General features: G+C 42.9%; 1 protein-coding gene across 3 annotated transcripts in view; it reads right to left on the reverse strand.

Moving 5' to 3' along the window:
- LOC146517684 (E3 ubiquitin-protein ligase TRIM21-like) overlaps positions 1-14,574 on the reverse strand; it is a 22,851-nt gene extending 8,277 nt beyond the window's left edge. The window contains exons 1-4 of one of the 3 annotated variants that reach the window (XM_085163868.1): positions 10,083-12,344; positions 9,814-9,937; positions 9,225-9,714; positions 6,007-6,160 (exon numbers count right to left, since the gene is read on the reverse strand). In XM_085163868.1, coding sequence (XP_085019994.1) covers positions 6,007-6,160; positions 9,225-9,703 — 633 coding nt within the window. In that variant the 5' untranslated portion in view covers positions 9,704-9,714; positions 9,814-9,937; positions 10,083-12,344. Of the gene's footprint in view, positions 1-6,006; positions 6,161-9,224; positions 9,715-9,813; positions 9,938-10,082; positions 12,345-14,452 lie in introns of those variants that run through there. The other 2 variants (XM_085163870.1, XM_085163871.1) reach the window with 2 other exon arrangements.
- Between the last annotated feature and the right edge of the window lie 2 nt (positions 14,575-14,576).

The raw sequence follows: 14,576 nt of genomic DNA on the forward strand, positions 1-14,576 counted from the left end.
ATTAAGATAAGATGGGGCCTGATTATTTAAGACCTTGTATGCGAGGAGCAGGATTTTGAATTCAATTCTGGATTTAACAGGAAGCCAATGAAGGGAAGCCAAAACAGGAGAAATATGCTCTCTCTTTCTAGTCCCTGTCAGGACTCTTGCTGCAGCATTTTGGATTAACTGAAGGCTTTTCAATGAGTTTTTTGGACATCCTGATAATAATGAATTGCAGTAGTCCAGCCTGGAGGTAATAAATGCATGAACTAGTTTTTCAGCGTCACTCTGAGACAGGATATTTCTAATTTTAGAGATGTTGCGCAAATGGAAGAACGCAGTCTTACATATTTGTTTAATATGTGCGTTGAAGGACATATCCTGGTCAAAAATGACTCCAAGGTTCCTCACAGTGTTACTGGAGGCCAAGGTAATGCCATCCAGAGTAAGAATCTGGTTAGATACCATATTTCTAAGCTTTTCAGCGCCGAGTACAATAACCTCAGTTTTATCTGAATTAAGAAGCAGAAAGTTAGTGGCCATCCAGGTCTTTATGTCTTTAAGACATTCCTGCAGTTTAACTAATTGGTGTGTGTTATCAGGCTTCATGGACAGATAGAGCTGGGTGTCATCTGCATAGCAGTGAAAATGTATGCTATGTCTTCTAATGATGCTGCCTAGGGGAAGCATGTATAATGTAAACAGAATTGGTCCTAGCACTGAACCCTGTGGAACTCCATAATTAACCTCAGTGTGTGAAGAGGACTCTCCATTTACATGCACAAATTGGAGTCTATTAGATAGATATGATACAAACCACTGCAGTGCAGTACCTGTAATACCTACAGCATGTTCTAATCGCTCTAATAGGATATTATGGTCAACAGTATCGAATGCTGCACTAAGGTCAAGAAGGACAAGCACAGAGATGAGTCCACTGTCAGAGGCCATAAGAAGATCATTTGTAACCTTCACTAAAGCTGTTTCTGTGCTGTGATGAGCTCTGAAACCTGACTGAAACTCTTCAAATAAATCATTCCTCTGCAGATGATCTGTTAGCTGTTTGACAACTACTCTTTCAAGGATTTTTGATATGAAAGGAAGGTTGGAGATTGGCCTATAATTAGCTACGACTGCTGGGTCTAGAGATGACTTTTTGAGTAAAGGTTTAACTGCAGCCACCTTGAAGGCCTGTGGTACATAGCCGATTATTAGAGATAGGTTGATCATATATAAGATCGAAGAATTAATCAATGGCAGGACTTCTTTGAGCAGTTTTGTAGGAATGGGGTCTAAAAGACACGTTGATGGTTTGGAGGAAGTAACTTATTGAAGTTAACTCAGAAAGATCGATTGGAAAAAAAGAGTCTAACTTAACATCAATGGAACTAAGAGTAGCTGTAGATAATATTACATCTGTGGGATGATTATTGGTAATTTTTTCTCTAATGATAAAAATTTTATTTGTGAAGAAGTTCATGAAGTCATCACTAGTTAACGTTAAAGGGATGGTTGGCTCAAAAGAGCTCTGACTTTTTGTCAGCCTGGCTACAGAGCTGAAGAGAAACCTGGGGTTGTTCTTATTTTCTTCAATCAGTGATGAGTAGTAAGCTGTTCTGGCTTTGCGGAGGGCTTTCTTATAAAGCAACAAACTATTTCTCCAGGCTAAATGATGATCCTCTAAATTTGTGACACGCCATTTCCTCTCCAGATTACGAGTCATCTGCTTTAGGGTACGTGTTTGAGAATTATACCACGGGGTCAGGTACTTCTGATTAGAGACCTTAGTTTTCACAGGAGCTACAGTATCCAGAGTCGTACGTAGTGAGGAGGTGAAATTATTAACAAGATAATCGACCTCTGTTGGGGTAGCGTTCAGATAGCTGCTCTGCTCTGTGTTGGTACAGGGCATTGACGATGATAACAGTGGCTGGATTATATTCTTAAACTTAGTTACAGCGCTTTCAGAAAGACATCTACTTTGATAAAGTCTACTCTCTACTGCTGCGTAATCAATTATTGTAAATGTAAATGTTATCAAGAAATGATCAGACAGGAGAGGGTTTTCAGGAAACACTGTTAAATGTTCAGTTTCTATGCCATATGTTAAAACAAGATCTAGAGTGTGATTAAAGTGGTGGGTGGGTTCTTTTACATTTTGAGAGAAACCAATTGAGTCTAACAACAGATTAAATGCCATGTTGAGGCTGTCATTTTTAGCATCAACATGGATGTTAAAATCACCCACAATAATTATTTTATCTGAGCTCAGAACTAAATTAGATATAAAGTCTGAGAAATCAGACAGAAACTCTGTGTAAGGCCCAGGTGGACGATAGATGATAACAAGTAAGACTGGTTTCTGAGTTTCACAGCTGGGGTGGACAATGTTAAGCATCAGGCTTTCAAATGAATTAAAAGTCTGTCTTGGTCTTTCATTAATTAATAGACTGGTGTGAAAAATTGCTGCCACACCTCCCCCTCGACCTGTGCTTCGAGGTTTCTGGTAGTTAGAATGACTCGGGGGTGTTGATTCATTTAAACTAACATAATCATCCTGCTGCAACCAGGTTTCTGTAAGGCAGAGTAAATCAATTTGTTGATCAATTATTAAGTCATGTACTAACAGAGACTTGGAGGAGAGAGACCTAATATTTAATAATCCACATTTCACTGTTTTACTCTTTGGTTCAGATGTGGATACTGTATTGTTCTTTCTTTGTAAATGTTTAAGTTGTTTGTTGCTGGTTTTTAGTTTGTTTTTTGTCTTTTTGGAAGCTGACACAGTCTCTATGGAGATGGGTTTTTGGGGGGGGTAGCAGGAGGAGGGAAGCTGCAGAGAGGCGTGTAAGACTGCAACTCTGCTTCCTGGTCCCAACTCTGGATAGTCATGTTTTGAGGGGTTTAATAAATTTGTCCATATTTCTAGAAATGAGAGCTGCTCCATCCAAAGTGGGATGGATGCCGTCTCTCCTAACAAGACCAGGTTTCCTCCAGAAGGTTTGCCAATTATCTATGAAGCCCACATCATTTCTGGGACACCACTCAGACAGCCAGCAATTTAAGGAGAACATGCGGCTAAACATGTCACTCCTGGTCTGATTGGGGAGGGGACCAGAGAAAACTACAGAGTCCCACATTGTTTTGGCAAAGTTGCACACCGATTCAATATTGATTTTAGTGACCTCCGATTGGCGTAACCGGGTGTCATTACTGCCGACGTGAATTATGATTTTACTGAATTTACATTTACCCTTAGCCAGCAGTTTTAAATTTCCTTCAATGTCGCCTGCTCTGGCCCCTGGAAGACAATTGACTATGGTTGCCGGTGTCTCTAGCTTCACATGTCTGAGAACAGAATCACCAATTACCAGAGTTTGAGCCCCAGCGGGTGTGTCACCGAGTGGGGAAAAACGGTTAGACACATGAACGGGTTGGTGGTGTACCTGGGGCTTCTGTTTAGGACTATGCTTCCTCCTCACCGTCACCCAGCCACCCTCTTTCCCCAGCTGCTTGGGATCTGCCGGGGAACAGCTAGCGGGGCCTACGCTATCTTCGGCTGCACCAGCTACAGGGGCCTGGCTAGCTAAGGGTGAGTGAAGGGTGCGAAGCCGAGTCTCCAATTCAGTAATCCTGGCCTCCAGAGCTGCAAATATGCTACATTTGTTACAGATATCATTACTGCTAAAGGAGGCCGAGGAGTAACTAAACATCTGACACAATGAGCAAGAAAGTGCAGGAGGGACAGGTGAAGTAGCCATGGTGCTAACGAGTCGGCTACGAGCTAAGCTAGCGAAACAGTACAGAGACAGTGAGTGAATACTTTGGCTAAAAATTAGGTAGTGAGTACACAGAAAGTGTGCTTCGGATGAAGCACGTGAAGAATATACTATGAAAAAAGAATGTATTTAAAAGTTGTTAATTAAACTGCTAAGCAAATAAGCTACTCAGAAACACCACTGTGTTTGAGCAGGAACAGGAAGTGATACTATACCACAGAGCGAGCCAGGAATGCAACGATACCAATTTTTTCAAACCGATACGATACCGATTCTTGGATCTGAGTACTTGCCGATACAGAGTACAAAAACCGATACTTCTACCACACACACACACACACACACACACAAATACAATTAATTGGAAGACAGGTTTTATTATATTTCCTGCCGATAAAAAATAAAATCTTAATAAAAATGACCACAAAAATTTCAAGTGAAAAATAAGCACTTCTGTTGTCAAAGGAGCTTGCAAAGAAAAGCGTCTGGACTTCTTTAAGTTGCTTGAAGACGTTTCACCTTCATCCGAGAGGCTTCTTCAGTTCTAAGGTCAAATTGTGGAGAGTCCCAGATATAAACCTGGTGGGAGTGTCCCCCCACAGAGGGACAAAAGGACCCCCTGATTATCCTCTAATCGCCTGAGCCAAGGTGTGGAACTGGGTGTGGGTCCCAATCAGCCAGAGTTTCGGGTGAGTTCATTGTGAAATCTGGCCCCACCTTATCATGCGAATTCCTGAGGTCAGATGGCCCAGGGTGTGGGTGGGCGTTAAGGTGTCTGGGGAGGGAACTCAAAACTGGATTATAGATGGCAGAGAGTTGGTGTCGTAAACCACCGCCTCTGTTCAAAGATGGTCGCTCACAGTGGACATAGATGCTTCTTTCACTCCTCTTTCAAACCATCTGTCCTCTCTGTCCAAAATGTGAACATTGGCATCCTCGAAAGAGTGTCCTTTATCCTTAAGATGCAGATGGACTGCTGAGTCTTGTCCTGTGGAGGTGGCTCTTTTGTGTTGTGCCATGCGCTTGTGAAGTGGCTGTTTGGTCTCTCCAATGTAGAGGTCTGGGCATTCCTCGCTGCACTGTACAGCAAACACCACATTGTTAAGTCTGTGTTTTGGCGTTTTGTCTTTCGGGTGAACCAGTTTTTGTCTGAGTGTGTTGCTGGGTCTGAAGTACACCGGGATGTCATGCTTGGAGAAAACCCTCCCAAGCACTTCTGTTAAATTATTGCAGAGTCTCCACATTGTAATTTTACAAAATATCACTGAACTATTGGCACTGTGTGGGCGGCTGGGAATTTCATATCGCAGCTCGAGTATGCTGAGAAGAATCCTGTTTTCCACGGCCAGCATTGGCTGGTCATCCAGAGCGATAAAATGACTCAGAGTCTCTGTTATTTAAACTGCCCGTGGATTTTCTCTTGACATTTTTCATCGCTTTTCCAAAACCTGAGTTAAAGTTGGCTGTTCCACACTGCTGACATTTTGTTTAGCCTAGCTACAGCAGCCTCCAGTTTCTCTTTTTTTATCTGGAGCCGCCAGTCTGACTCGTCTAACCCTGTGCCTGTCAATCTATAAAACTACAACAGAAATGACAAGCCACCCTCTGATTAATGAAATAAGTTAGTATCGGTTCATGGTATCGGTTAACTTTTACGAGTATGAGTACACACACATTTTACAGTATCGGCCCCGATACCCGATACCAGTATCGGTATCGGTGCATCCCTAATTTAAATGTGTGTGTATTAATATTCAACTTTTAAAAATTAAAATGTTGAAAATACTCTCGTTCACCTTGAGCGTCTGAAAAAGCGAGACTGTGTAGAAATGCTTCTAACTCCTGAACAGTGAGTGCAGCAGTTCTGCTAAAGCTGCTGAATCAAAGCTGAAAGCCTGCAGTCACATCTGGATTCATCCACTGTGGTTCTGCACAGACACAAACCTAGAGACACAGTTCGAACAGACTGTGCATGAAAGCACAGCTGTGTGGTCCAGACCAGAGTTTAGCAGTGAGGATGTTCACAGCTCCACCTGATACTCTGACCTTTGGACATGCCAGTCCAAACTGGAATTCATCATTCCAGTTTGGACTGGCATGAAAATGAGAATCATGCCATGACAGCATATCAGGAGCCTGTGAGGGAAAAACCTTCAACATTCTGAAAATTAAAGAAATACAGAACTTTTACTAAACCAGTCAATGAGGCCCAGTTAGCTGTGAGCCAACCACCACATGCACAAACCTTCTTCAAGTGCCACTCTCGTTTGGCGGGGGCGATGTTGTGTCCTAGGTGATCCGATGTCTCCGCACACGTGCTGCACACGCACACGTTATCAGTGCGACAGAAGAATTCCAGACCTCTCAGGTGGACGGGGCACGGCGGCAGATCCGAGTCACTGCACATGTCAACATTTGAATAAAGCCGTAACATGTAAGTGACTGATTAACCCGTCGTCTGGTTTCCAGGACATATTATTCAGTTGTTTACAGTTTGACACGTGCATGGTTACATTTAGCTGTTTAGGTTTCCTTACTCTGCTTTTCTTATTTCCTGTCATACGTACACTGATACTACATGCAGACACTCCTCTGAACAATCTGTTTCACACAGTTTTTTCCTGTCCTACATGTTCATAATGTCATACTGATGAGATATCTGTGAACACAGCACAACCACTCACCTCCTGTTCAAACCTCCTGTTTGCAAAGAGACACTTGTTTTAGGCAGTGGGTGACCGGAGCAACACCCCGTATAAAACAAAAGATGCTTTTGAGCTGTGAGTAATGCAAAAATACTCCAGAAACGTGCACCATACAAATGTTTCTGTTGTAAACATCAGTACTAAAACCTTGTCTCACTTGAGGACTAATACCATTAGTAATGGTTAAGAAGTCTCAGCACTCCTTCCAAGAGGACAACCATTACCAGAGTCGGCGTCTGTGGTTTTAAAAGTGAAGAAGCCTCGTGGACGCCAGGCCGGCTGTCTTCACAAACCTAAAGAAGCCCACTCGCCTTCTCTTCAATCATTTGAAACTGCTGAGTTGGTTTAATAACAAAGGAAAAGAGTGGAGGGGCTCAGGTCGTTCTAACGCAAACGACGACTCGTGCTATTCATGGTAACAAAGGGAATCTCTGTGGCTTTGGACGGTTTATCAAACAGGCATAAACATAAAATGTGCTTAATACTGGAAAGTCGTTTTGTTGTAAAGTTCGACAGTCGGCGTGGTGAGGACTCGCTGAGAGCAGGGGTCGGAGACTGTCTGAAGCATTTTAGCTCAAACTACCAAACAGCCACGAGGTGCTGATCTCTGCATACAGCAGAGCATAGAGCAGCCCAACGACATATAACTGTTATTGTTTACAAACCCACGAGGAATGAAAAGTATCAGCAGGTTGTCTAGGCCTAATTTCTCGCTCCCTCATCAGGTCTGCTCATCCACTGCTGCTGCTGAATCCTCCCATCAAAGCGTTTCTGCTGTGGAATCAAGCTAATGTGTCCACTTAGTAAATCTGGTCCTCTCTGTGGGAGCCTTATAGCATTTACAGTGGTATGCAAATGTTTGGGCACCCTTGATAATTTTCATGATTTTCCTTCATAAATCACTGGTTGTTTGGATCAGCAATTTCATTCAGCGCCACCACATTTTACTGTCTGTGGGCAGCAAGTGTTTCTCTGTGCTGTGCTCTGTTTCCGCCATGCATACCACCTCTTGTTATGTCTAAATAACTCAGTTTTAGCTTCATCAGTCCACAGCAACTTATTCCAGAATGAAGCCGGCTTGTCCAAATGTGCTTTAGCAAACCTCAAGCGACTCTGTTTGTGGCACGTGCACAGAAAGGCTTCCTCACTCTCTCATACAGCATCTGCTGGTGTAAAGTGTGCAGAATAGTTGAACAATGGTAAATGGTCTGTAAAGCGCTTTACACATCCATTTCACACACCCTGTCATCCACACATTCACACACTGGTGATGGCAGCTACATTGTAGCCACAGCCACCCTGGGGCGCACTGACAGAGGCGAGGCTGCCGGACACTGGCGCCTCTGACCACCACAACACTGGCGCGTTGTGGTGGTCAGAGGGCCCTCTGACCACCACAACGCAACGGGTGAAGTGTCTTGCCCAAGGAGACAACGACCGAGACAACGACCGAGACTGACCAAGCCGCGGCTCGAACTGGCAACCTTCCGATTACAAGATGAACTCTCAACTCTTGAGCCACGATCGCCCCCACGAACGATGCACAGCGACTCCATCTGCTGCAAGATGATGTTGCAGGTGTTTGGAGCTGGTGTGTGGGTTGACTCTAACTGTTCTTCCTTCGTCTCTGCTTATCTAAGATTTTCCTTGACCTGTCACTTCCGGCCTTAACCAGGACTGTGTCTGTGGTTTTCCATTTCCTCACTATGTTCCTCACAGTGGAAACTGACAGCTGAAATCTCTGAGACAGCTTTTTGTATCCTTCCCTTAAACCATGATGTGAACCATCTTTGTTTTCAGGTCATTTGAGGCTGTTTTGAGGCTCCCTTGTAGCCACTCTCGAGAGAAGATGCAAAGAGGAGAAAAACTTGCCATTGGCCACCTTAAATACCCGTTCTCATGATTGGATTCACCTGTGTATGTAGGTCAAGGGTCAATGAGCTTACCAAACAAATTTTATGTTTCAATAATCAGTGCTAAAGGTGTTCAAGTCAATAAAACAACAAGGGTGCCCGAATTTATGCAGCTGCCTAATTTAGTTTAAGTAACAATTGCAGACTTTCTGTAAATCCTATAAACTTCATTTCACTTCTCAAATATCACTGTGTGTGTCTCCTATATGATATACTGAAATGAAATTGCTGATCCAAACAAATAACGATTTATGAAGGAAAAATATGAGAATTATCAGGGGTGCCCAAACATTCACATGACTCTGTGTAGAGGACATGAAAATGTCCCCCACATACCTCACCACTACAGGCATGGACCTGAAAAGTTATAAAGTCAAATTTGGAACAAATAAAAAAATATATTAAATAATTTATGCTTTGTTGTGGCACTACTCTCACAAACATCCCGCTGACACTAATGACAAACCTTTCTCTGGATGATTGTTTGGTACTATTTGGTAACTTCGTGAACGTCTCTTTACAAATGTGAAGTCATTTACTGAGTCCAACTTTACAGACTTTTTGTGGCCTCAGGTGACTGCTGCTGTGATTTGGAGACATATAATCCCTGGCTGCACCAGTTCGCGCGCCAAATGTCCTCAGTGAAGACAGCAACTCCAAGCTGCTGACACATCCACCAGAGTGTGAATGTGTGACTGCTGCATGAGAAGCACTGAAGGGTAGAGGTGGCTGCATGAACGGGTGAATGAGGCATGTATAAAGCACTTAATAAGATCCAGTCCATTTACTATTAATGTGGTTCAGTCAAATATATTGTAATGCAATATTTCAGTGTATTTCGGTACCTGGGGTAAGGTGGTGGGGGGTCGTGATGCTCCGTCCTGACAAAGGGAGCACCATCTCGACTCTGAGGCAGCCCGGGGTCTGGCAGGCGCTGAAAACGTGACATCATTTCTGCAAAGATGTTCTCGGGCATCTCGCCCTGCCTCTGGAATCTGGCTGACAGTGGTTGATTATGATGGGAAGGGGACCTGGAAGGCTCCGTTCCTCTTTCAGCCATGGGAGAGCCGGCCATCTGCTTGAATTGTTCAGTTATTTCCTTCAGGGTCAGGTTGATGTGGAGAGCTGGTCTCTTGAGGAAGGACTCTTTGCAGAGAGGGCACTGGTACATTTTTGAACTGTTTCCGTCCCAGTAGGAGGAAATGCAGGTTTGGCAGAAACTGTGTCCACATGGTGTTGTGACTGGTTTGTTAAATACGTCCAGACAGATAGAGCAGGTGAACTGGTCTTCAGACAGGAAGGCAGCAGGTAGTGACATAGCCATTTAGTTTTAAGCTGCATATAGAGACAGACAGAAGATTAGAAGAATATTAAACCGTGTGCATCAGCAAACTATTGAATAAATGTCCCAGACATGAATTTCAAAAGCCTTACTGTTCAGATCTCATCTAATCCTCGTTGCCACAGGAAAAGACCGAGTTCATACAGAACTGGTCTGGAGCTTGTTCATGGGAACTCCAAACGACACTGAATCAGAACCAGAACTCTTTAATTATCCCTGAAAATATGTGTCCCAGTGAGTGAGAACAGTAACCGACGAAATAATACAATATGTTACAAAGTTACAAAATAGAAACAAAATAGCTCTAAGAGATACTAATAGCAAAGAATATTAACTATATATACATGGATATGTATGTTACCTTGTTATTCTCTCTGCAGAGGATGCAATAGTAAGGCTGGAACTACTGCACTGTGGAGTTGTACAGAGATATCCAGAGACAGGAATGATATCCTGTCATTTAGTGGTGCATTATGGGTAATCTCATTCTGCTCCTGTGATTGGCCAGTGAGTGATGGAGTGGATGGAGGTATTATCTTGGGCAACATCCACCTCTCCAATACAAGCTGAAGTGATAAACTTTGAACGATTAGATGTTTTTATCGATCCATCCACCTGTTCTTCAAGTGTCTGACACACCCAAGCCACGCCCTCTGACCAGCTTCCTTCATTTCCTGTCGAAGCACCTGTCGGTCACTGCTATGAAAGATGGGAGCCATATTCCATTCAGCAAGTCCTGGCCCAGCTAACTTACTCAAAACACATGACCGCAGACGAGGAACAGTCACTGTTACACAATAATATACAGGTGACCCTGAATCCTCCCTTAGTTATGCTGCAATAGATGTAGGCTGCCGGGGGATTCCCATGATGCATTGAGTTTTTCCTTTCCAGTCACCTTTCTCACTCACTATGTGTTAACAGACCTCTCTGTATTGAATCATATCTGTTATTAACCTCTGTCTCTCTTCCACAGCATGTCTTTATCCTGTCTTCCTTCTCTCACCCCAACCAATCACAGCAGATGGCTCCACCCCTCCCTGAGCCTGGTTCTGCCGGAGGTTTCTTCCTGTTAAAAGGGAGTTTTTCCTTCCCACTGTCGCCAAAGTGCTGCTCATAGGGGTCATATGATTATTGGGTTTTTCTCTGTATCTATATAAATAAAATTGAATTGAAATTGAATAGAACAGTGACAGTATTGCTGCAAACACTCGCTTCATCCTGAAACCTGGATGAGCTGGACTGATAGGCTGCTTTCACTCGTCCAGCCTGATACAGCCTAACAGCCCCAGTCTTAGCTCATATATTACTATCATTAAAATGATCTCATTATCACTGGTCTAAAGCTCAACTTCGGCAATATCCATCAAGAATCAAAAGTGAAGGACAAACAGGTGCCGAGAGGATTCCTGCCCCTGGGTAACATGTAACCTAAGTGTACTCTAAAACATTAATTGTTCGCCTAATCCATCAACTGATTCAGAAGCTCTTTGGAGCTGGCAGCATGATACGTGAGCCTCTCAGTGCGAGTGTGCACTTCCTTAACTTAAACACACTAAAGCTAAAACACACAGTGAAAATATACAAAGGAGTAGTTGCGCAAGATCAAGAAATTCAGGCTCGGCTGGAATATTCTCGGCCAGGACGTCATCATTACCGAGTTAAATGAGGCAACGAGGAAAAAATCCTGCAAGTCATTCATGTTTCTTTAGTGTGTGCTGTACTGAGATCAGCTGATTGGCAGGATAACATGTCGTATAAGCACATCGCTCCAGCATTCAACAATAAACTGTTATTTCATGAATAAAATGGAATGGTTTATTTGAAGAGTTTCAGTCAGGTTTCAGAGCTCATCACAGCACAGAAACAGCTTTATTGAAGGTTACAAATGATCTTCTTATGGCCTCTGACAGTGGACTCATCTCTGTGCTTGTCCTTCTTGACCTTAGTGCAGCATTCGATACTGTTGACCATAATATTCTATTAGAGCGATTAGAACATGCTGTAGGTATTACAGGTACTGCACTGCAGTGGTTTGTATCATATCTATCTAATAGACTCCAATTTGTGCATGTAAATGGAGAGTCCTCTTCACACACTGAGGTTAATTATGGAGTTCCACAGGGTTCAGTGCTAGGACCAATTCTGTTTACATTATACATGCTTCCCCTAGGCAGCATCATTAGAAGACATAGCATACATTTTCACTGCTATGCAGATGACACCCAGCTCTATCTGTCCATGAAGCCAGATAACACACACCAATTAGTTAAACTGCAGGAATGTCTTAAAGACATAAAGACTTGGATGGCCACTAACTTTCTGCTTCTTAACTCAGATAAAACTGAGGTCATTGTACTCAGCGCTGAAAAGCTTAGAAATATGGTATCTAACCAGATTCTTACTCTGGATGGCATTACCTTGGCCTCGAGTAACACTGTGAGGAACCTTGGAGTCATTTTTGACCAGGATATGTCCTTCAACGCACATATTAAACAAATATGTAAGACTGCGTTCTTCCATTTGCGCAACATCTCTAAAATTAGAAATATCCTGTCTCAGAGTGACGCTGAAAAACTAGTTCATGCATTTATTACTTCCAGGCTAGACTACTGCAATTCATTATTATCAGGATGTCCAAAAAACTCACTGAAAAGCCTTCAGTTAATCCAAATGCTGCAGCAAGAGTACTGACAGGGACTAGAAAGAGAGAGCATATTTCTCCTGTTTTGGCTTCCCTTCATTGGCTTCCTGTTAAATCCAGAATTGAATTCAAAATCCTGCTCCTCACATACAAGGTCTTAAATAATCAGGCCCCATCTTATCTTAATGACCTTGTAGTACCATATCACCCTATTAGAGCACTTCGCTCTCGCTCTGCAGGCCTACTTGTTGTTCCTAGAGTATTTAAAAGTAGAATGGGAGGGAGAGCCTTCAGTTTTCAGGCCCCTCTTCTGTGGAACCAGCTTCCAGTTTGGATTCAGGAGACAGACACTATCTCTACTTTTAAGATTAGGCTTAAAACCTTCCTTTTTGCTAAAGCATATAGTTAGGGCTGGACCAGGTGACCCTGAATCCTCCCTTAGTTATGCTGCAATAGATGTAGGCTGCCGGGGGATTCCCATGATGCATTGAGTTTTTCCTTTCCAGTCACCTTTCTCACTCACTATGTATTAACAGACCTCTCTGTATTGAATCGTATCTGTTATTAATCTCTGTCTCTCTTCCACAGCATGTCTTTATCCTGTCTTCCTTCTCTCACCCCAACCAATCACAGCAGATGGCCCCGCCCCTCCCTGAGCCTGGTTCTGCCGGAGGTTTCTTCCTGTTAAAAGGGAGTTTTTCCTTCCCACTGTCGCCAAAGTGCTTGCTCATAGGGGGTCATATGATTGTTGGGCTTTTCTCTGTATCTATGAAGCGCCTTGAGGCGACATTTGTTGTGATTTGGCGCTATATAAATAAAATTGAATTGAATTGAATTGAATGAATAAGAGACGTGAAAGGAAGCCTGCTTGTGTCACAGTGACCTCAGTGATCTTTCTGTTAGTTTCTTCATACCAGGCAGAAACGTGCTGTCGTGTTAAATTAGCAGAATGGAAGCTTCACAAATCCAAAGATCAGCTGCTTTTTGTACATTGCTCAGTCATGTGGTAAACAATCTGAAGACAGTGATCATTACTGAGATATGAGAGACATCACAGAGCTGTGTGTGTCCTGAAGCTTCCTCAGAGAGAAGATGACAACATTTAATGAAAAGTAATGTGTAAAATCACAACTGTGTGCAACACAATGCTTTATATTAACACTGGTGAACCTATGATGGAGGTTTGTGTTGTTCTTTCAACCTCAGTGCTTAGAAAAAGTCTAGGTCACAATTAAATGTGTGAGATTAATAATCACTTTTTTATTAGACGATGATGAACTTAACTGAATACAAAACGTGGTTTTTAAATAGTGATTTAGCCCCGCCTACCCATCATGACAGAACATTACTGTTGACCAATAAGAACACAAAGACCATGTGAAGTTTGACCATTTTGACTTTGGGGGAAACTCTGATCAACAGTCAGTGTGACGACAATGACGCATCATCACTGTCGTTGTGATTCGATTAATGTGTTTGGTTTATAAGTCCAGCTTTGGTAAAAGTATCGTGGCGGCGCACACATGTCGACAACAGACTGTATGATTGGTGAGCACACTGGTGTCAAAGGCTTATATGAAGTTTCATGTGGCGACACACGGCTGCTTTCTTTCACGTCATCATGAAACAGATTTGGAGTATCCGACCGTACAGGCAGCTCGATAACACCTGCCTGCACAACCATTTCCTGAGGTTACACAGTGAGATCATTTATTAAAGCTGTAAAGCTGCCGTATAAACAGGTAGCGTGTGTCGTCAGCCACGTATGACTTTTACATGCTCAGATAATTTTGTGGTCTGTTGAACAAAGACGAGATTTACGAGTTCTCCACCAACAGCCATGTTTTCACACACTTTCACACACTGCTCATAATCACCTATCGATCAAGCACATAACCCATAAGTGTAAGCGAGCTCTCTGTGGACCGTCCTCTGGATGATAACATTAAATATCAGTACTTATGTTACATATAAGCACATACAGAGCTTCCTTTGACAGACAGATGACGCTCTACAGGCTGCTGGGTGAACTAATCCTGACCAACAACAGGAACAGAGTCCACAGTTCACATGTTAACACGTCTTACCTTATCTGAGGTTATATTTGAGTGTTTGTACGAGATGTTCCCTGTAGCTCGTTCCTCTCCTTCTCTTGCTCCTCTCAGTCTGGATTTCACTTTTCACATTCGTGTCATTTTTCCTTCATTGTTT

Source organism: Neolamprologus multifasciatus, chromosome 6 (assembly GCF_963576455.1).
Source record: "Neolamprologus multifasciatus chromosome 6, fNeoMul1.2, whole genome shotgun sequence".
In the NCBI taxonomy this organism is placed as follows: domain Eukaryota; kingdom Metazoa; phylum Chordata; class Actinopteri; order Cichliformes; family Cichlidae; genus Neolamprologus; species Neolamprologus multifasciatus.